Below are 18884 nucleotides of genomic sequence, written 5' to 3' on the forward strand. Positions count from 1 at the left end.
GCGGGGCCAGCAAGAAGCTCGTACGGCCTCTTGCGTAGCTTGCCACGACAATTCTACGTAATATCCAACCTCTGGGACACCAGCATTTCCAGCAGCGACACCAGCAACTACAGCAGCAACACCAGCAATTCCAGCAGCGACACCAGCAACTACAGCAGCAACACCAGCAATTCCAGCAGTAACACCAGCAATTCCTGCAGCAACAAGAACAACATGGCCTGCTGGAACGGCTACTGTTCCAGCAACTTAATCAACCTCAGCCTCATCGACGACAGCAACGGGAGCCACCGCAGTCAGAACAGCAGGATGAGCTGCTTGTTCTGCTCCAGCAGCAACGGCAGCCGTAGCAGCTTCAACAACAGCCTCGGCAGGGCTCGTATCATTGGAGAGATGAGAAGACTGTCCTTTGGGAGACACCCTCGGCGGTGGAAAATCCTGCTTCAACCGTCAGATGTAGATGAAAGTGAATGTATGCACATGAAAAGAGACAAATTTTGCTGGAAATTTTTATCGAAAGAACTGATCTCATTCGAAGTACGCGCCGTCGTTCCTCATACACGACGCCCATCTCTCAGGCAATCGATGGATTCTGTGCCGAACGCACAGCACTCCTTTTTCCCGAAGTGGTCCGGCCTCACGGTGCTTGAAGGCTCGAAGGTGCTTGCCCAGGGTTCACCCACGATTTCTGACGCTTCGGATTTTCAAAATATAGCCATTCCTCGTCCCCAGTGACGACGCGATGCAGAAATAACTTCCTCTTGAATTTATCAAGAAGGATTTTGCTGATTGTCTTACGGGCCTCTCGCTGCCTTACCGTGAATTCATGAGGAACCCTTCTGGACAGCTTTTGGATTTTTCCCATTGCGTGGAAGCGTCTGGAGATCCTGGATTGATCTACACCGAGTGTCTCAGCAAGTTCCGCTTGCGTCTAAGTATCATCCTCGTCTAATAATGCTTGCGAATCGACGTCCTCGAATTTTTGAGGAGGTATCCCACGTTATTTTGTTTCGACAATGAAAACCCCATTCCCGAGTACCAGAGACCATCGGAATGCTTGAGCGCGACTCAGGGCTCACTCAGACACCGTAAGCTCTGACGAGCATTTCATGGTGGAGAGGCGCGGGTAGTGTCGACGCCGCTACCGTAATATTGCGTGAAAACGTCTTTTCCTCATTCAACTTTCTCCACCACCAGGGCGCCAGAATCGCTCCCGGGAACCTTCAAAACCGCCTGGCATAAGCACGGAAATCGAATGGCAGATACCTCCGTAAGTTCCTTTCACATCGGTGCATTCAACAATCGGATCCGTTCTGAGAAACACGAGTTATCGGGTCGCAAAGTGCCTCAAACGTTTCAGTGAGGACGAATTACATTGATTCTACCCCCTGCGTGGAATTAAAGTTGTTTTTACGTCAAATCAGCGCTTCCCGCTGACGAGCCTTCTTCGGGCATATCCTATCCGATATTTTGGCCCGAAGATTGCTTCAAGAGATAGGGTATATGGCCGCGGGACCTCGCGGCCAAATGGGGTGTACTGTGTTCACGGGATTCCATTCGCTTCGATTTGATAGTTCCATCTCAGAAGCCTGCATTGCGTAAGCAAGAATTATGAAAACCAGAATGGCGAGAGCCTGAATTGTGTAAACCAGAAGTTCTGGAAGCCCGAATCGTGGGAGCCCGACTCCGAGAGAGCCGGATGAGTGGGAGCCCGAATCTATGATGACGAGGGGAAAAACACCAAACTTTCAGATGTACGGAGGCGGTATGGAACTTCATACCCCTTCTCATTATTCGCTCGAAAGACCGCTTGCGTTTTTTTTGACGCATTCAAGTCAACGGTCAAGTCAGGTCTCGCATGACATATCTTTCGTCTCTTAAATTGGGCGAAATCAACGCTCAGGAGAATACTCCATCGGGGTTCTCGCCCCGAACTCGAAATTCGAGTTGGTCTGTCCGACGAATCAAACGCTCGTTCAAGCAGTGGCGTATTTAGGGGGGAGGCTAAGGGGGATATAGCCCCCCAAGATTTCTTCTTCACAATGGTGAAACATAGGAAAGGACCGCCATCTTGGAATCTCAGCCCCGCCCAAGATTCTATCTAGCCCCCCCCCAAGAAAAAATCCTGCATACGCGACAAGATACCTTATTTGGGCGATAGCTTCGGCGAGGCTTGCTAGGCTGGGAGCAGAAGCCTGTCCGCCTTTTTCTTGTCTCCCTGTTTTCAAGAATTTTATGAGCTCGGAAATATTTACTTGGCCCTCCCAAATAGTACGGCTCGGGAGCTATGCCAAGCCTCAATGTGATTAGTCGTGTGCGCGCCGTAGTACGATACGAGACCCAACGATTGGACCCTGCTCCTCAGACATTGGTTAAAAAGGAAATTGCACCCTTCAATTGCCGACGATTGGAACTCGTCTTGGATGGCGCGGAGGGTGGCTGCTTCAAGGTGCAGCTAGAATGCCAGAGGAGCGAAAACTTCTCCGATCGAAGAAGCGTGATCCTTCAACAATCGGAACAACCTACAGTCTGTTTCCTTCCTCTCATCGGGCAGCGGGAAAATGCTAGAGGGGAGAGCTGTCCCTTGCAAAAAGAGTGTACAGCTGCGTGAACAATCGCGGTACCACCTCGAACGTGCTCTTGATGAAGACGGCCGGGGACTCACAAGGGTCTATCTGGAGCCAGAACCGAGGGTTCCGTTCTCGGAACCATCGTCGAAGAGAAGGAAATCTTCGCCACGGGGTTTCGGCCTATTCCCCTGTCTCGAACCGGCGTCCGGTGAGACTAGGTGAAAGGTAGATAGGCTCAAAGAAGAGCGTAAGTCCACTCAGTAAGTGGAGCTTTTCGCGGGCCCTTAGTGACGAGCTCTGGTCTGAACACGTCGTTATTTTAGTGTGGATGGAGGCATGGCTATGCCTTCCTTATATACCGTTACTCCCTTCAGAGGGGGCGAGACGCGGCGAGCAGGCGCGTCGTCGTCACGGCGCCCTCGGGCCGTTAGTAATATCAGTGTATGTGACAGCAGGAATCGATTCGCGATCGATCCCGTCGTAGTCATACATTTATGATAACAAAAATTGCCCCCTGTGACCACACCATAGAGAAACAGAATATAGGCTGTTTACCATCTATATCTGGTGCTGGTGACGGGTAGGTGACACCCACTCCACGACTATGTCTTCTCGATAACGCCCCCGAACGACATTCCTCAAGTCGTCCTGGAACGACCGTCGCGCGCGCGCGCGATACAAGGTAGCTCTCGCGCGGTCATACGAGGTGAGGGAGGCTCCGAGCTCCTCGTCTCCGTAGGAATCTTGGAGCTTCCGCACCAGTCCCGCGAGGGTCTCCGAATAGATTCGTTCGACTCCTCTTTTGTCCTGCTCGAGAACCGCATCCTTCATCCATTCGCTCGGATTTGATTGGATTGAGTCGGAGCCTCTCGGGCTAGCACGGGAGGCGGCGAAAGAAACTGGGACGTGAAGGCATCGATGTCGTTTCTGACGAAGAGTCGCCGAGAACGTTGAGGCTAGAGATGAGTGGAAGTCCGAAGAAGTGTGGGGAATCTTCGAAGGAAGGGCCATATGTCGGACACAGATCACCTCCTTCAACTCCTTCCCATGAGTGACGAGGATCGCAATGGCTTTCGGCCTCGCCATCAAGGATGAATCCTGTCATTACCGTATTGTCGCGACCAGGGCTTAGGAGCAGGTTGTTGAAATGCAGTGCGATTCCGGACGAGATCCCGATGGCATGGATCATTGAATCTCTGATGGCCGAGATCGGTCGCGGTCAACGACGGCTGCTCGAACTGGGAGTTCGAAATATTTCTGAAGCCCCCCAGGGCCGGGAAACCCGTTTCGAATGAATCCTCGCTGGGCTATGAGTCTGGGCTCGAAGAAACAATTGTCTATCTGATCTCCCTTTTGCTCCGATGGCGATGATCATGGATCATAGAAATAAGAGAGGAAATCGCGACTAGATCACAGTCGGTTAAGAAAGAGAGACGTCATGTGGCGTGCGTATGCTTACATGTATGGATATAGATGATCATCGAGCCCCATCGAACGGCAGGAGCGGGACTCAGAGAGAGCCTAAGCGAATGTCCCATGATATTTGTCTTCGGAGCCGTAAACCCGTTCTCTGGAAGAGGGACTGCGAATGCCGAGAGTTTCTATCGAATTAATCTAACACGATAAGCCGCTAGCCCCAAGTGTCCTGTCGCTGATATGGCCGATGCAAATCGCTCGAACGAGGCATGTCCGGGAAAGTTCTCCGCGGGATTTTCAAGGTCTACTTGGAGCTGCGCAGGGCGCTGTCCGCAACAGACTACGGGCTTTTGGATATTTAGACTGCGCACCACAATCGCATACCTGATGGCGGTGCCGTTACTCAATTCGCGACTAATCGGACCAATTCTGTCCAGACAATGGCCGAACGTAACACACACGGGAACGCTTACGAGGAACACTTTTCGTCTCTCTTTCCAGCATAATTGCAGTGCGTTTGACACCCATTTTCCGTGTCATCTACCGAGGAATCCACGGCACAGCCAAGTATGAAGATAAATGTCAAGATGTACAAGTCGAGAATAATCGAAGGGAAGCTCCGGAAATTAGCTGGACGCTTCGGGGAACAGTTAGCTTCAATCTCGATCCCCTGAAGATTCCGCCATGCTTTGTTGCGAATAGAAGGCCACGAGACGAAGGGCGAACGAGTTGTTGATGCCGCTTGGTTGCGCCACTGCTGCATTGCTCGCCGCAACAACAAGTCTCGATAATGGATAATCGAGAAATGATACCTGTTTAATGCGTTGCCTGTCAAGACTGTACATACCACTGCCGATATTCCATAAGGGGGTATTCGTAATCTACCCGAGTAACTTATTTTCATGTTCTGATGACGAGAGACGAAAGCCTTGTTGTCGAATGAAGAACAACTCCCGTAGGGTCAGCCATTCCACAGCTCTGACCTTCATATTCTCCAATGCTAGTTGAACCTATCCTCGGAGGAAACGAGGCCCAATTTGGATATAGCATGTTTCCCCGAATATTTATACGTCCGGGCCTTATTTTCTTTCGACCCTCAAGAAAGACTCCCGAGCTCACTTTCAGGGGGTGAGGGGGTCATTCCAATTCACTGGACACAATCCCGGTCTACGAGGAGAGACTTCAACCATTGTCTTTACTCGACAATCACAATGTCATCCCCCTCTGCAGAATCTTCATCGAAGTCTAGTGAAGAAGTCGTGAAGCGAAAAAGTTGAAGACATGCCTCAAGATCTTGCGCTTCGATCTCCGTGCGTTTTCGGTCCGAGTCGGTCATGTTTGCCGATGTAGGTGATCTCAAATCCATGAGTTCCATAGAGATAACCTGACCTCTTCGATATTACCGCCGAAGCCCTCAAGGTCCATTCGCCAGCCGCGCACCACACCAATATCGAGCTTCCTATCCTTGCAGGACTGAGCCGAATTTCCTGCTCGTCACCACACAATGTAACCAGTGTCGGAGCGCTCTTCGTTCCGATGAGTCACGAAGCGTTCTTAACGACAGCGATAGTGGATCATTCCGTGAAACTCTCTACGTGCATCTGCGTCTAGCTATAAGCTGTAAGTCTCATGTCAACGCTTCCTACGCGGTGCGCGAATCGGAGAATGAGTACTTCGGCTTCGGGGAGAAATCTGAGTGAGATCTGTTTCGAGCTCATTTCTGCCCACTGAGGTTTTTTCGGAGGATATCTTATTCTAACGCCAAGTCCGCAAATCTAGACAAAGCTTATACATTCGGGGAAACACGGTAGTTGAGACGGAAGCTCAGAGCTTGGCATTAGATATCTCTCCCACGGATAAGGTAGAGCTCCAATACTATACGGAATCGATTCCTCGGTTGTGATAATTGATAATAAGCTTGTCTGAATCTTCCCGCGTGGGTCATGAGATCTCGTTTTGCTAGTCACCCATTGTGGGCTGATGCCTCCGTCGGAGGGTAATCTCCCATAGGATCCGAGTTCACTTCAGGGAAGCATATCTTTAGGGGCATTTCTCATGGGAAACCTCCCCGATTGAGAAGTCGACATACGGCGTGGGCGAAGCATCCAGCCTCGGAGTAATCCGTCTCGGACGCTAACAGTGACTTAAGTAATCCTCATCCTTCCCCATGCTCATCGATCCGCTCCCCGGTGCGGAACATGCACTCACGGTTCCGCGGAAAAGACGATCGGTCGTCTCTGGGGGTGCCTTCATTCAGACCTGTCTGGTCCTCGGCGCACCGCACTCACGACTCACGACCCTTGAAATTTTCGCGCGCCTAGACTTTGTTTGGCGACTTGTAGCAGACCGCAAGAGTCTCCAAACTCCAAACAAACCGAGGGTGTAGGGAAAAATTCTCCCCCACATGTCACCATCCCAGGTCCTAGAGTCGTATCCTAAGTATTCTTAGCCGCGAAAGAGGCCAAGGAGCCGTGGAAGATCAGCTGAGTGGCAGAGTTTCACGAATTCTCCGTCGCGGCGAGGACAGGAGCTGGAAAGATGATTGGAGACGTCGGCCTGTTCGCTTTCAGCCTGTTTGACACCGGTGGCTTACTTTTTTTGACAGTTTATGTGGTGAGTGGTGGAAGTATTCTGGTTGGAATCCTGGAGGTGGGGAAGGCACTAGAGGGAGAGCATTGCGGAGCACTCGAGAGGTATCTTCGCTCATTCGCTTGGAATGCTCCCTGATATCGGCGATTCGTGCTGGACCTGCCGAGATTCGTCCGGCGATTCCCTCTGCGTGGGAAGAGAAAATTTCCGGAACAATTCTTGCGGAAGTGTCTCTGCTTCGAATAATTCGAGGGGAGATTCCGAATTCCGTTGGAATCCGAGCGGTGATGCGTCGTTGAGGGAATATATCTTGACACCGCTCGTCCGTGCATGCTCGCCGACAAGCACCGAAGAAGGCAACCGGGTCGAAGTTCTGATTCCTAACTTAGCCATGCCGGAATTCTGAAACTTCTCCAGCGGCGGGGGGATGTCAGACTTTGCGAGTTTCGCGAAAAACTCTCGGGCAAGGCATCAAGAGTTTGAATAGCGATCCAGGGAAGCGAAAGATTTCAGAGCAATCGAGATCACGTTGCTTCCTCCCCGTGGAGAATCCGTTCGAAGTTCTTGCTCACATTTTCGATTCTGCAGGTCATAACTCTGTCGGACCTTGAGTGCGATTACCTGAACGCCCAGGAGTGCTGTACGAAGCTGAACAAGGTTAGTCTCGAGGGTCACGCGGTCAAAAACATATACAGGGCGAGGAAGATTTCGACTCGCGCAATGAACTACGCGTGCTACATCTCGAAGTTTTGTCAACTTTTCCAGTGGGTCACAACCGAAATGGTCGCTCAGGCCGCTCTCAATATCATGCTCCTACTCGTGAATGGTCACTGGATTCTATTCCTCGTGAACGCTCCTCTTACTGCTTGGTTGCTTTATCGGTAGGTCCATATCCTCGATCGTTCCTAGTACCAGGAGGAGACGCGCGGTACTTGGACCGCCTGGGGACAGGCAGGGTGCCAATTGATTCTGATTGATGGGTTGACGCGGCGCCTTCTTTCAGGGTGTTGAAGGTTCCTGGGGGCAATTTCGGCGTATATGATCCCACAGAAATACATAACCGAGGATCGCTGAAAGTGCATATGCGAGATTCTGTGATCCGACTCGCCTACTACTTAACGATGTTTTTCATCTACCTCTATTGGTGAGAACTCAGACACGATGCTATTTTCTCGCGGGCATCGAATGTCAGTGATCAGCCAGAGATCTCAATTTGATACTTTCGATATTACAGCATGATACTCAGCCTCCTCACTCGCACAAGTCCGAGAACAGTGGGAGCGGCGGGAGAGTTCTGAAGGGACTCTTCATCAAACTCTGAATGGAGTCGGTCTGCAGCCCCGTCTGAAGCTCACGGACTTGATTCCATGAGGCGCTGAAATGTTCAGCACTTGTTGAAAAGAGCCTAAGGCTATATGCGCTCATCGTTACTTGCGCCGGAGCGACGAGCGCTCAAATTCACCGGATGTGAAATGATTTTCCCTCGAATCCCATCGATCGTAGCTCTTCCATGTTGTTGAGAAATTTCACCGGAGCCCACCGCGTCTCAATCCCAATCACTCTAAACATTCCTTGCGCGAGGATCACTTAGGAACTACAGAAATCCTCAATCCGAAGAACGGAAGGCTCCAGTCTTCTAGCGATATTTTAATCCGTTCAGGGCACAAATGTTTGTGCCAACTCTGTATATATGCCTCCCGACGGACATCGGGAACTTGAGAAGCAAACGCCGCGAAAATAATAAACATGTCCAATATGATATCGATTATTTCCCCTATCGAAATTCCTATCAGCCAACGTCATGGTCTGCATCCGCCAGGCTCTCCTTGGGAGAGGAAGTCACCGAGAAGCTCAATAGCCCAGAGAAGCTCAGCTCGTGTTTTCACAGGTCCATCTGCTTTTCGGTAAGGAAGAAGAAGATTCCAAACCATTATTTGGTTCTTTATTACAGCATCAAAACCCATGACCAGCTCTCCGTCTGCCCGTGTACTTCGTGTCGGGCTTCGCTTCCTTCCCCTGCTTCCGTCGTCTCTCTTTCTTCTCCTTGATCCACTCGACTCGAGACTTGACATTTTTCGCTCCTCGTTTCCCCGCGAACTGGAAACAGCGTGACCTTCATTAATAAGCCAAAATAGTGGAAGACGCGGCTCACAATTTCGAGTTCTAACCTTTTCCCGCTTGGTGAATTGTGCGTGATTCACTTCATTTTCCGTCCCCAGCGCCGAGGGCAATCTCTGCTGACCCCCGGTGAATAGAACGAGGAACATCTTCTTAGCCTTCGCACTGTTTGGATAGTCGATGACGAGCCCACCTGTGAATGAGCGGGCACGTTGATTCCATGAACTTTCATTTAGCATTTCAAGAAGATGATCGCTCACGGTTTCCTGCAATACCGAATTGAGCACCAACGATACGATCGGAGTCGAACTAAATGTCGAATCGTACCTGTGAAGCCGGCTTTCATTGCCTGCTGCGTGATCAGATCCACCTGGTCTCCGGACTCTGGGTAAAACTGGAAAACAGCCCTCGATCCCCTCGACAACGCAGCATACAGGCCGCTGAAGAATTTCGCGAGTCGTTTCACTGGATGGTGGTACGACTTGTCTACATTGCATAGCCATTGCAGAGCTGAGATCGAGATGGCGCCATCGAAAGTTCCTGCTCTGAAAGGCACTCCATCACCCATGTCGGCCATTATCAGGTCGCCGCGAACTTCTCGATCTGAGGACGGGAAAACATTAAGGGACGATTCGAGACGTCAATTCAACAATGGCGAAATGTAGTAACAGCTTGCCCGTCGGCGACTTCCATCCAGCAGTAGTTAGCCGAATCCCAATCTGAGAACCCAATGTCTCTTCGAGTCTGTCTAAGCTCTCTCTCGAAAAATGTCAGCGTCTGACTCACCTATGGCAACTTCCAGCATTGCTGCGCTGATATCCATTCCGATCCAATGATGTCCCTGTTCCGAGATGGATTCTCCACTGAGGCCAGAGCCGCAGCCAATGTCTAAGAGGAAGAGCCCCTCGGCGTCTTCAGGAAGAGCGAGGAGTTCTAGAGCTCGCTCCGACATTTCGCTTTGAATTCCAATGATTCGAGAATTTTGTGAATATTTCTTAGCTTCACTTTCATTGTAGAAAATTTCCGGCGGAGCTTGATATTCAGGTCGACGAGCCATTATCGATCCTAAGCTGAAATGAGCTCAAGAACAGGAGGCGAAATAAAAGTTCGGTCACAGAACTCTCGGAACTCTCTCAAAGAAACTGAACGACTGGCGCCCGGCGGTAGGTGTACCGTGTTTTCAAAACAATAACATTGCCATGTGTTCTTCTAACATGCGAGGGCAGATTCGGCTCCTCAGAGTCGAAATCGCCTCCCGAGCTAACGGTGAGCGAGAATGCTCGAACCCGGGTTGCGCAACCGGGGCGGAGCTCGACGAAACATTGTGCGCGGGAGTTCTCGACGCATGTAAACAACTCCCTGACTGAATACTAGAATCGTTCGCACGAGGAGCCGCAGTCTGGGAGTTGTCGAGTCAAGATAGATCAGCTGGCGCGCTGTACACAAGTCCCTCGCACTCGCCCTCATCGCCGTGTGCAGCTGTTTCTCCGGATTGTGTCTGAGTGAGCCTGAGAATATCCCCCGGATCGGCTCGCAGGATCCAGTGCGAGGATTCGAGAGGAGTTTCCTCACTCCGGAAATGTTCGCCCGGTATTTGATCCGGAGACTCCATGTATCATCGGAGTTTCGTCTGCGAGCAGGGGCTCAGAGCATGCCGCGCACCTTGGGGGACTTCCATGAAACTGTGACGACCCCGCCTCAGCATGAGGGGAATCGCGTTCGAGTAGCTTTTATCGGGGATCCCAACGTGGGGAAAAGCACAATCATCAACAGACTCGTTGGTAAGTGCTCACGACTAGACCTCTCATGGATCAGCATCAGCACGCACACACTCGAGTCGACCGAGTGTCGTTGAATCATCGTGTCTTCATTTCTTCGCAGAGAAGGACATCTGTTCAGTGTCGAGAAAACCTCACACAACGCGTGAATCCTACGACGTCGCACTGACCACCGATGAGCTCCAAATGGTTCTCGTGGACACGCCTGGTGCTATACATCGGATACACGCTCGAAAGCACCGACTACCCTCGGAAATGGTCGCCGCGCCTGGAAGAGCTCTAGAAAACGATATCGACGTTCTTGCCGCTGTCATCGACGCATCGGATGTTTATCGTCGAGAGTATTTGAGTCTCGAGATGCTGAAATTGTTACATCAGCATCGGATAGAGAAACCGGATGGATGTAGCATTCTCGTTCTAAATAAGGTGAGAGAATCCATGACTGCCATAGTGGTTTAACCCAACAAGAAGACTAGTTCCTCTCTCTACACAATTCCTGAAGAGATGCGTCAAGGGAACGAGAATTCCGAATGAATTGATCTTCCAGGTCGACGCGGTCCCCAACAAGCGCGATTTGCTAGGCTGCATCGAGAGTCTGTGCAAAGGCACGGTCGGCAACCAAAAACTGCGGAAATGGGAAGTCAAACCGGACATCAGTTTGAAAGAAAAGATCTGGCAGGCAGAAGAGCGTCGACGAATGAAAAAGGTAGCTTCACCATCTGATATTTCTCACAAGCCCCTAATCGGATACACGGCAGTGCAACTCTGAGCGACTCTCTTTCGAAGGCAGCGAACGAGGACCCTATCGCTGAAGAACGATCTGAAGATCTCGAACGATCCAGTGAGAATCCCGATGAGGGGACATATAAGCAGCGGTACCCGCCCAGGTTAGAGACTTGGACACACTTCGAGCGTGTCTTCATTGTGTCGGCAACTAAGAACGACGGTATGGACGATTTGAGGGAATACCTATCGAGTAGGGCCCAGAAGGGCATCTGGCAGTACAGGAAGGAGTTCATCGTGAAACAGGATCCCACGGAGCTCGCCGAGAGTATCGTCAAGAGCAAACTGCTCGACCATCTTGACAGAGAGGTTAGAGTTCCGATAATAATTAGCAATCGTCGATTCCTCCTTCGTTCTTGGCTTCGCCTGATGTGGTGTCATCAGCGGCCCATGAGCTGAGCGGTTTTTCTATCTTCTTTTGCAGGTTCCGTACCTACTTGTCCCTAGAGTCATGAATTGGTTCCTCGACGACGCCGGATCCCTCCATATCGACATGAATATCCGATGCCAGACCGATCGGCAGGTTACGACGACTTTAGGTAGAGAGGGAAGGATCATCGCAAAAATCTCTGACGCATCACGACAGCAGTTGTGTAACGTTTTCGGCTGTGAAGTAGTTCTTAAATTATTCGTGCTCAACGTGAAGTCGACAAAGAAACCGAAGAGTGATGATAAAAGGGTAGCAGAGAGGAGCTCCTGATGAGATTTTCTGGCAGGAACGAGTGAAAATCGTTGGTACATACACAACACACATTGTATATGCACAATTGTAAATTGAAGTATGCCGGTCAGGGACTCACGCCTTCCGAGGAATAAAGTCGACCATTCTGCCACGAAAGATCTGCGCCCGGAACCGTACGTTCACGCTGTGTACATATGACATCACTTATATTGTATCGGTTTTTTTCGGAATATTCCCAGGTTTCTTGAGGACACCGGGATGGCCGACTTGTCTTAATGCTCACGCCATACATTATTGTGATATTCTGTGGAGGGGCGCCTTAGCCCCGAGTTGGAGGCACCAGTCGAAAACAATCAGAAAAAATCCCCGTGTCCGGGATCACGTGATACGTTCTCTACGGGACGACCCAATCCTGCTGCATCGATAAGAGGAAGCAGCGAGTTGCATATTTGTGGGAGTTTCAGTGGCGAGGCAGAGCTTCACCTCGTACTTACTCCAAAATATGCACAGTGGAACCTCGTTATAACGCAACCGGTTATGATGGATGCTCGGTTGCATCGAGCTGACTGCTCGGTCCCGGACAAGCTTGTGGATTTCAATTGATTCGGCAATAGCGAACCCGATAACAAGCTTTCGAATGCAACAGACCTTTTCCAGGCCCCACTCCTATCCCCTCCAATGCTAATCATATTGGTTCTGAGGACCTATCCCTGCGAGTAGGAAATTCGGAAGCGATAGCGTATCAGATGATGTGCGGGGGTTTTTCGCCCTTATGCGCGTTGCGAGCAAGGCCGCAGCGAAGTTTCCGACGATATTCATGCTCCATACCGATTCGGATCCCTTCTCCGGATGAAAGGGATTCCGGATATCAAAAGCGCTTCGGACGGCGTTTTCGAATCCGCCATAAGAGCTCTTGGAGGGCTGCGCCACACCGTCATCTCGACGTGATTCCGGCGAAAATAAAATCCTCCACAAGGTCCCTGCTCCATACTCGAGATGAGGATTTTACCGCGTATTCACATGAATGAGTGGAACACATCGAGCCGATCGGAGCTGGGACGCTCGCCCGAATGCCAGACCCGCGTACTATCGTCAGCCATCATTCGAAGATACCAGGCTTGACTGATTTTAAGTGAAGTCCTCCGAGAATTGGGCAATGATTCCAGGATCGCATCCTCGTATCGTCGCACTCGATACGGATTAAGGGCCGAGCAGCGAGTCCGGGTGATCCTTCACGGTTGAAGGAGAATCATCTGTTCCTCAGCAGATCACCGCGGAATGTACAGGCAGAGCTGTATATCCTTGATGGCTGTTAAAAATTCTTCCTCAGAATCAGATTGCGTCGAACTCATGGAAGGAACGACGGGAATGAAAAGTTCCGCTGTTGATCTCGGTATCGGAGCTGATACGGTGGCGGATCCAGGAGTCCTCCAGGGGGGGGGGCGTTCAATGCGTCGAGGGAGGGGCGGATTGATACCTGGGACCTCCTATATGATGGGGAGCATAGGAAGTCTCGAGGGGGCGGGCGATCGCCCGACAGCCCCCCCCCCCTCGGATCCGCCACAGAGCTGATTCAAGGTTTTCTCTCTCGAACGACTCGAGACTCCGCGGATCCCGTGTCCCGAGCTGTCAATGGCGACTCCGGTACTGCAGTCAAACACGTCTAGCCATGAGACGAGCCGAGCGCGACTCGTCACCCCAGCCTTTCAAGCTCTCCGGCTCGTCTCCGAGTGCCGCTCCACGACCACCGGAGAGCCACTCAAGCAAGCTTGGTGGAAGCGTTGAGATAGAGATGATGAACGCTGCGCTGCGTCCAGAGGATAGAAGATCGGCAGGAAAATTTTCATGCTATATTTCTGAAAAAAAAATTTCATGGACTATCGGCGCAGCAATGCTCACGGGAGGCGTTGACCTGATGTTCTTTGAGTACAGCTCACTTACTGATCGCGTGTGAAGTCATTCGACTAGAGCAAATCGATCTGATCATGTGAGGATCATCCGCCGGTGGACTGTTGATTGACGCTCGGTGCAAATTGCCCTCGCCTTCGCTCACCGATGTTCAAGCGCTGGCTTGTTGTAAGTGGAACTTGATTCTGTCATTGGCGACCCTCACATCAGGCTTCAATAAGCACGGATCGGGGTCGCACTAGGTAAGAATATCGCGAGCAAGCGAGCGGCATGTTCGACCACACACGCTTGTGAACGAGTTGTCGCCGCCTCCATCGTTCGTTTGTCGCCTTGTTCTGTCCACTGAACTAACAAGTGTCAGACTGCGTATTGTATCCAAGAAAAACCATGCTCGAGCGCCTCGTGCTGGTGGCGACTATTTGCGGATTTTTTTCCGGTAAGTTTCAACCTCTCAATAGACTCATTGACCCCATCGAGGACGAGCAGTCGATGAGTAAACTCACGGTCAGCAACTCGTTCTCGCCGGCGATCGCATCTCGTCAATGTCGTCGATCAGACATGGACTCCTTGCATGTCTCTCGCAATACCCTCGAGTCGTCACGAAACCGCGCACAACTCTATGATTCTTCTGGACCTCTGGACATATCAGCGTCCCCAGCCGGTTCTACTCGTTGAGAGACTCTCGATGAAACTCTGCATGATATTTCGGTTGATTGCGACCCGAAGTGTGGAGATTTCCAGGCTGAGAACGCTTGGAAACTCAAACGCCCATTCATCGGAGGGCGACTCCTAAAGCTTGCCCCATTCGTTATCAGCATGATGGATTCGTGAACCGATTCAGGGCTCGGAGCGGAACCCGAGTCTCGAACAATCCCTCCGAATGTAGACTGGAATAATTCTGATGCAATCAGGACTCCTACACTCGACTCTTGGAAATAGCGCACACATCCCGAGGAACCTGATGACGAGTATTCGCGACGGGAGACCTTGTCAACAGTCCTCGGAGGCGGTTTGCAAGCCCCCTTCCGGTCGCATCGCCTTTAGCTGAGAGGGAATACATCAGAGGTTTCTTGTTTCAGTGCCGTCATCCTGTAACGCCCAAGCGACCTACAACACGACGCAATTGGAGCGGTGGACATCGATAGTCATTCAGAGATGCAGCGATCGTTTGGCTCGCGTTTTCGAGGGATTCGGGCCGACGATTTTGGAGCGACTTCAGGAGAACTATGAATTCCAGATGACACACCTTCCCGACATGGACCCCGAGCTCGCTTTGATGGTGGGTAGATCCTTCAGAGAAAATTGCCAATTTCCGGCCAGCGTCTGCACGGTCCTGCATTCGTGCCTAAAATGATCTCTCCCCTAGTATTCCTTGACCCGGAGTCAGCGAATAATTTTCCTTGTTCCTTATTACTTACCGCCATCCCACAGGCCCGCAGCATGACGTTGTTCGAGTTCTGGCTCTTAGCCTACGGTCAGCTGACAGTGCAGTCACGCGTGCATTCAGAATTGGCGTGCCACAGTGTACTCTGTGGTGAAGAGTGGAGATCGAATCCGGTAGGTTGCATCGCTTCGTTGCTGTGCCCTTGCCACCCGTTACATTTTCGGCCGATGATAATCGGGACGGGCGCAGCCGTCAACGTCGCAAACACGAGCAATAACATCTCATCACCAGCACGTTTCCGACGGTCCCGAAATTGAGCCAATTTTCTGACGAAACTGGGTCCATGACGACCTGGAGTCTCGCATCGATAGGGCTCCAGTGTCTCCTTGATATTCAGTGATGCAACTCCTCGTGGAAATGACGGCTCTTCTGTCTGAACAATCGGACGGCTTCGCCACAGGAATCGAACCCTGACCTCATTGTCGTTTCAGGTTTATGTGACTGTGGACGATGGCGTTCCGTGCATGATGAGTGGTCGTTCTGGGAATTGTGAAAACGGAGTTTGTACATCGGATCGGAGTGCGTTCCTATAGCGCACTCCATGAGCTCGGAGTTGACTCTGAACAACTCCAAATTGTATTCAATGTAGATAAAAGCCACTGTTGAGTTGAATAGGGAAATCCTGAATCAGCGTTCTCTCTGCGCGATGACCCGTCCACATGGGGTTAGGGCTCGTAGAATAAGAAGTATGAAGAAATCAATTGCGGCTCACGTACTCCCCTAAAGAGAATCGCGAGCGCTACAAAAACCGAGCAGGTATTCAGACGAATGAATCCAGACGAAAATCGAGCTCTCACGACTCGCGACAGTGAATCCAAGCACGGTAACAGAACTCGTATCAATTTGACCGATTTTCAGGGAAGATTGTGTTCTCGCAGAGACTATTCGATTAGAAAGCATCAAACTGTCTGAAAATCGCACGGAAAACTCCTCTCTCGCGAAGCAGAGTCTGATAGCTGACTGGTGCCGTGAGTCTTCATTGAAGGCGTTCCGCTCGAGTGCTGGGAGGTCGCTCGGTGTATCATCCATCGAGCATGTGAATGACTCCTACACTCATAGTTTGGTCGCAAGCGTTGACTTCATTCTCTGGTTTAGGTTGCCAGCTCTATTTTCCGTTGTCTAGCTTTGTCATCGTGGCTCTCTCATGCCATGCGTTTCTCTCTCGTCCTCCGAGCCTGTGGGGTCTCGATCGACACCTCATCGAGCACAATAGTTGCGGCATTTTCCAAACGACGACCACACCTCGAGTCGCTGAACCTCAAAAGACTGTCGGCAGCCCGTGACAATGCAGCAAAAGGCTCAAATTGCACACTCTGTTCTCTGCCGTACGAACTGACTCCGGCCGCCACCACCTCCGAGATTGTCGGCTTGCTCCCTGAGCCCGCCGGCTAGCTGTCTTCTTTTCGCTGTTCCGCTCAAAGGAGCGTACAATGAGAGGTGACATCGCATTATGCTGGAGAAGCTCCCGACTTCCTCGAGCTTCTACATCGCAACAAGCGCTCGAATCCTAAGCCGGCTTTGAGCTTGAAATGTTGCGCATAAATATGTTGACACCGAAATCAGAATCCGCTCGATCGACGGAATATCCAGAGCAGCGAGAGTTCGAGCGCGAGAATCGCAGCTCGACGGAATCGACTCCGTGACGTCGATTGAGACCCGCGGTCATCCGGTGGGCCGCAGAAGAACCGTTCAAAACACACGGAAGCAATATCAATATCCCAGAGACGTCTCGGAATATGGTGAGGTGCTCTCCAGCAAGGCAAGCTCGTCCCGATCCGGAACACAATCAACCGCGATATCGGTACCGCAAGTGATCGTCGGGACGTTTCTTTCTTCCGATGCAGTTCCGCGAGCGTGAACGTTTTTCATGCCATGATGCAACCCAACAACTCTGCTGCTCGAATCCTCAACTAGGAGACGATCCAGGCTGCCGCTGTTTCACCTGGTTGATTTGTCGCTCGTCTGGCTGGTTTCTTGCGAGCGTGTTTATGCGTCGTCTCTCTCACTGCAGAATGGAACAGAGAGCGTTCGTTCATTCTCGTGCGCGGCCGGAACGAATGTTCCAAAAACGATGGCCGCCGACTAGCGACCATCGCTGTACATACACCCCGCCAGTGGACCCCGGGACAGATTTACCGATTCGTCGCACATACGCCAGAAGGCTACATCGCTCGATGTCTTGTTGCTCGCCCGTCAGCCAGCCAGCCAGGCAACCAACTCGATCTAACTTGACGCCGCAGAGCCAAATGTAGGCTTGCTTGCCAGCTAACTTGCTGGTTGGTCGTGCAGTCGTTCTCGCCTTGACTTTCTGTTCACAAAGAACAACATATGAACGAGCGTCTCCGTGCATGCAATATGTGTGACTGTCTGCGGCCGGCTGGTCGGGTGCCCGCTCACCGGCTTCGCCTATCGGTTTGTTGGCTAGCGGAGTTCCGATGTTTCCTCAATAAAGCGACTCTAATCCTCTAAAAGAGCGTGAGGGATCGGATTTCGGCACACAAACACACGCATGTTATCGTCGCCATCCTCACCGCTGTCGTGCCTATTACGAATTTTACCGTAACAACACTTCCTCCGGTACGAGTGAATTGTCGAGCCAATTTTCTTCCATCATCATCGGAACGCTGCTGGTCACAGCACTTAGCGGGATCATAATCGGAAGAGGTGTGCTCACCATCAATCGAGTGAAACAGATCTATATCGGAGAACGCTTATTCTCAGTACAAAAGTGTATGCGAGGTTTTAATTGATTCGTCAGAGAGGTGCGAGGAGACGTGACGCTCATCTTATTTCGTCAATCTCAAGCCCTTGTGTTCACCACAGCAACATAGTGACGTAGGTATGATGGGTTATGGATTGACGTTTCGAATCAAAATGTTCCCTAATTGGATATTCCCATCGTATGGAAGGGGGAGATCTGAGACGAGAGCGAATCGCTGGAGCGCTTATAGGGTATCCAAACACCGTGGAACTCTAGCAGGCGCTTACCTGAGAGTTTCTCGGATTTAGTTTAGAGTCTCTCATGGTCTGCTGGTCGCCCCAACGGCCCAAATCAGGAGGTTGCAGAGGACTCGCATATGAAGAATCCTCCTTGGGGATTTCCGAGAATCGCCTCGAGGAAGATACTTCAATGTCTACAATCAGGATGTCGGAACGGCATTGAGTAGCACAAAGCATCATGGTTGGGGAAAAGGGGAATTTGTCTACGAAGGGAACTTTCCCTGAAGGAGAAGGTTTAAAAAGTTCATTTATTGGTCTGAAGCGCGTGATGAGCTAGTAGTGCTTCGAGAATCGAGTCTAGTGATCCGGCTTCATTCATGGCGCGCAGGAATCGTAAAATACGTAGGATAAACCTTCGATCGAGCAATCGCTTCAATCGAACGGAACCCCTCTTTTGCGCTCAATTTTGCGGCGGAATAGAAGTCTGCGATTCTCGGCGGAGTCAATACTGGATACCAGCATCTCAATCTTATCCTCTCACTGCATCGCCTCCGGCTCGCAGCGTCAGTCGACGGTATTCTGGCATCGATGCCCGTCGGTCCGAGGGGCCTCGCGACCGATCCAACGCCGTCCCGCGCGTCACTGATAGTTTAGCAACG

The 18884-nt window shown here is 51.2% G+C and overlaps 4 protein-coding genes across 4 annotated transcripts; 3 read left to right on the plus strand and 1 right to left on the minus strand.

Moving 5' to 3' along the window:
• Positions 1-6350: 6350 nt before the first annotated feature.
• Positions 6351-8328, plus strand: cnir (cornichon-like protein). The gene is made up of 5 exons (XM_003738511.2): positions 6351-6596; positions 7161-7229; positions 7338-7453; positions 7576-7716; positions 7807-8328. Exons 1-5 carry the CDS (start codon positions 6522-6524, stop codon positions 7868-7870), a joined length of 465 nt encoding a protein of 154 aa, XP_003738559.1. The 5' UTR covers positions 6351-6521; the 3' UTR covers positions 7871-8328.
• Positions 8329-8525: 197 nt separating this feature from the next.
• Positions 8526-9876, minus strand: LOC100899394 (probable 18S rRNA (guanine-N(7))-methyltransferase). Its single transcript, XM_029113062.1, has 4 exons — positions 9477-9876; positions 9018-9293; positions 8725-8883; positions 8526-8650 (listed from the first exon to the last, which is right to left on the minus strand). The coding sequence occupies exons 1-4, from the start codon at positions 9745-9747 to the stop codon at positions 8526-8528; spliced, it is 831 nt and encodes a 276-aa protein (XP_028968895.1). The 5' UTR covers positions 9748-9876.
• A 258-nt stretch (positions 9877-10134) lies between these two features.
• LOC100899534 (GTPase Era, mitochondrial) lies at positions 10135-12083 on the plus strand. Its single transcript, XM_003738543.2, has 5 exons — positions 10135-10471; positions 10572-10894; positions 11016-11174; positions 11255-11560; positions 11676-12083. The coding sequence occupies exons 1-5, from the start codon at positions 10270-10272 to the stop codon at positions 11949-11951; spliced, it is 1266 nt and encodes a 421-aa protein (XP_003738591.2). The 5' UTR covers positions 10135-10269; the 3' UTR covers positions 11952-12083.
• Positions 12084-14228: 2145 nt separating this feature from the next.
• LOC114828539 (uncharacterized) lies at positions 14229-15818 on the plus strand. Its single transcript, XM_029113055.1, has 4 exons — positions 14229-14277; positions 14921-15120; positions 15273-15398; positions 15717-15818. Exons 1-4 carry the CDS (start codon positions 14229-14231, stop codon positions 15816-15818), a joined length of 477 nt encoding a protein of 158 aa, XP_028968888.1.
• Positions 15819-18884: the final 3066 nt, after the last annotated feature.

This window comes from Galendromus occidentalis, unplaced genomic scaffold, assembly GCF_000255335.2.
Source record: "Galendromus occidentalis unplaced genomic scaffold, Mocc_1.1 scf7180000076006, whole genome shotgun sequence".
NCBI classification, from domain to species: Eukaryota; Metazoa; Arthropoda; class Arachnida; order Mesostigmata; family Phytoseiidae; genus Galendromus; species Galendromus occidentalis.

Excerpts from the sequence above, each read along its gene's own strand:
- LOC100899394 (XM_029113062.1), bottom strand. The coding sequence starts at position 9,747 with ATGGCTCGTCGACCTGAATATCAAGCTCCGCCGGAAATTTTCTACAAT. Across the intron at positions 9,294-9,476 it reads AATGCTGGAAGTTGCCATAG|ATCGAGAAGTTCGCGGCGAC; the intron begins GTGAGTCAGACG and ends TCCCGTCCTCAG. Across the intron at positions 8,651-8,724 it reads AAAGGTTAGAACTCGAAATT|CGAAAAATGTCAAGTCTCGA; the intron begins GTGAGCCGCGTC and ends GGAAACGAGGAG.
- cnir (XM_003738511.2), top strand. The coding sequence starts at position 6,522 with ATGATTGGAGACGTCGGCCTGTTCGCTTTCAGCCTGTTTGACACCGGT. Across the intron at positions 7,230-7,337 it reads GCTGTACGAAGCTGAACAAG|TGGGTCACAACCGAAATGGT; the intron begins GTTAGTCTCGAG and ends CAACTTTTCCAG. Across the intron at positions 7,717-7,806 it reads TTTTTCATCTACCTCTATTG|CATGATACTCAGCCTCCTCA; the intron begins GTGAGAACTCAG and ends TCGATATTACAG.
- LOC100899534 (XM_003738543.2), top strand. The coding sequence starts at position 10,270 with ATGTTCGCCCGGTATTTGATCCGGAGACTCCATGTATCATCGGAGTTT. Across the intron at positions 10,895-11,015 it reads GCATTCTCGTTCTAAATAAG|GTCGACGCGGTCCCCAACAA; the intron begins GTGAGAGAATCC and ends TTGATCTTCCAG. Across the intron at positions 11,175-11,254 it reads AGCGTCGACGAATGAAAAAG|GCAGCGAACGAGGACCCTAT; the intron begins GTAGCTTCACCA and ends TCTCTTTCGAAG.
- LOC114828539 (XM_029113055.1), top strand. The coding sequence starts at position 14,229 with ATGCTCGAGCGCCTCGTGCTGGTGGCGACTATTTGCGGATTTTTTTCC. Across the intron at positions 14,278-14,920 it reads TATTTGCGGATTTTTTTCCG|TGCCGTCATCCTGTAACGCC; the intron begins GTAAGTTTCAAC and ends TTCTTGTTTCAG. Across the intron at positions 15,121-15,272 it reads ACCCCGAGCTCGCTTTGATG|GCCCGCAGCATGACGTTGTT; the intron begins GTGGGTAGATCC and ends GCCATCCCACAG.